Source organism: Littorina saxatilis, linkage group LG4, assembly GCF_037325665.1.
Source record: "Littorina saxatilis isolate snail1 linkage group LG4, US_GU_Lsax_2.0, whole genome shotgun sequence".
NCBI classification, from domain to species: Eukaryota; Metazoa; Mollusca; class Gastropoda; order Littorinimorpha; family Littorinidae; genus Littorina; species Littorina saxatilis.
In genome coordinates this window covers 17,709,390-17,711,579 of record NC_090248.1, presented here as the reverse complement: position 1 = coordinate 17,711,579, position 2,190 = coordinate 17,709,390, and the positions used below count along the sequence as shown (strand labels likewise).

Genomic DNA, 2,190 nt, shown 5'->3' with positions numbered 1-2,190 from the left:
TCAGACAACATTAAGGATTGGACCCAGCTGAGCTTCCCCGACCTACTGGTGACAGCCTCCGACAGAAATGCATGGAGAAGGTCTCTGCCTCCTCATCCCTCATGTCCCCCCGACGACTGTCCCAGTCAGGGGATTGATGATGATGATGATGATGAGATTCTTGCCCAATTAGTGAAAAAAAGGATAAAAAGATCCAAAATCGTACTCTCAAATGCTGAAATTGGTGACAACGTCGCCATACCGATTCCACATGTGGATCGCGGAAGGGCAGATCCGAAAAATATTCTGGGAGTTGTCATTGATCGCGATGAAAGCTTGATGTACACTGTCGCTACCAAAAGTGGTGTACTGAAGGGAAAATATTCTACACTACTCGTCATAAAAAACTATACAGATGCGTTTAAGGGCAGATCTTTCTGATGAGGCTGTTGATTGTAAAACCAAGAATATGACTGAAAAGGCCATTAATTCCCCTATCTTGTTCAGAAAACAGATTGAGTTTTCATGACGTAGTGTCAATACAGTGGAACCTACAACACAGACACCCCCAAAATCAAATTCGCAAAATCAAGGTTCCCGCGATAAAATCGACAAAAAATCAGAACAACTAAATCGAAACATGTTTAGCATGTCATTGGACAGAACAATCACATCTGCACCCAAAACAATCAGTTTTGTTCACATATCTTTTCTAACATGGACACTAAAGCATGCTGAGCGGTGTAGGTGTCAATCCTCTCAGAAGGCATAAAAGGCAGTTTTTGATGCCGTTTTAGCGGGTAATGAGACAAAAAATGGTACATTTGAGTAACTCGTTAACGCATTGTCTTCAAACTTTCAGTGATTTGTGCTAACACATGTCGTAAACTACACACGGAATCTCAATGCATTTCAGTTATGAGTTCTGCTGTTATGCGACATACCAGAAAGAGTTTTAGAAATAAAGATGTACCCTGTCCGATTGAACAGAAAAAAAATTAGAATTAGAATGCATTTAGAAAAATGAAAGCTTCAATTTACCCTTAAATTTAATACAGTTTCAACAATGGCTGTTCACAGCGCACTTGTTTAAACGCACACACAAATTCTTGGAAAATGCTTTTTCAAGAGCCATTGATCAGTTAAGCGTGTCGGCAGTGAGCTTTGCTAGGCGTAGGCCGACATTTGCGCTCAGCGCTCTGAATGAGTCAACTTCTTAAAAACTACTTTCGCGTTGAAATCCTCATACCTCATACATGTAATGGCTGATTTCACTTATTGACTGTAACATATATAGAGCTACATGTGTTGCTGAAAGATATTTGAAATGTAAAACGTGTTGATTTTCATTGTGTTTTAAATCGTTTAAGAGTATATTGTTGTTCTGCTGATAGCTGGATTCTCAGCTACATAAGGCGTTCATCAAATTGCAAAGAAATCCAAATTTGAATACTCATTTTTGTTATGTTTTAACCTGACAGTGAAACGAATTCAATGAGCTTTAAATTGTGTGTATATCATGTGCATATTTGGCTCACGAATTTCGCGGATAGTAAATCAAGACTACATTTTTAGATATATGCTGAAATTCCTGATTGTCGAACCCACCTAACGTATCTTACCGTACCTAATGTTATTGACGAACCCTCGCCAACCGTCCAGCTCACACCAGCGGTGTCTGCCCTCGGATGGTTTCGTTGTTCTTGTGTTTTTTTGTGGGGTTTTTGTTTGTGTGTTTTGTTCCTTCTTTTTTGCCGATTAGTGAGATTTGACGTTATTTGCTAGCTCAGTTTAACTTTGATCGAGTGAGGAGTATTTCGGTCGGGTTCGGTGAGTTTCGTTTGGCTTCGGTGGTTCTTATGGGCAAAAAGGACCGTGGAAAGCATGTACCATTCAACATTAGTATTTCATGCCTCCAATCACCATATGTACCCATCCCGCTCGTCAACTAACCCCCACCCTCCTCATTTTCCCTTTGAAGAGCCCCGCATCGCCCCGAACCTAACCTCCAAGCCCGAAGGACTGAATCAGTGTTTGCCAATCATCACCATCACAACCCCTTGGTCCACAAGACGCCAGGAAGCAAACCACGTTGCAAGCAGCATGTTGGAACCGTGCGACTTCGTTGAGAGTGTGTGTGGCGGGGGGAGGGGGGTGTGATGGATGAGTGTGTGTGTGGCAGGATGGGAGGGGGATGGGGAGCTTGGGGAC

At 42.1% G+C, this 2,190-nt stretch overlaps 1 protein-coding gene across 1 annotated transcript in view; it reads left to right on the top strand.

Annotated features, from left to right (window-relative positions):
• LOC138965512 (uncharacterized) overlaps positions 1–1,477 on the top strand; it is a 1,747-nt gene extending 270 nt beyond the window's left edge. The window contains exons 1-2 of the mRNA XM_070337694.1: positions 1–124; positions 1,461–1,477. The exon at positions 1–124 is cut by the window's left edge and continues 270 nt beyond it. Of these exons, the coding sequence (XP_070193795.1) occupies positions 1–124; positions 1,461–1,477 (141 nt within the window). The remainder of the gene's footprint in view (positions 125–1,460) is intronic.
• Positions 1,478–2,190: the final 713 nt, after the last annotated feature.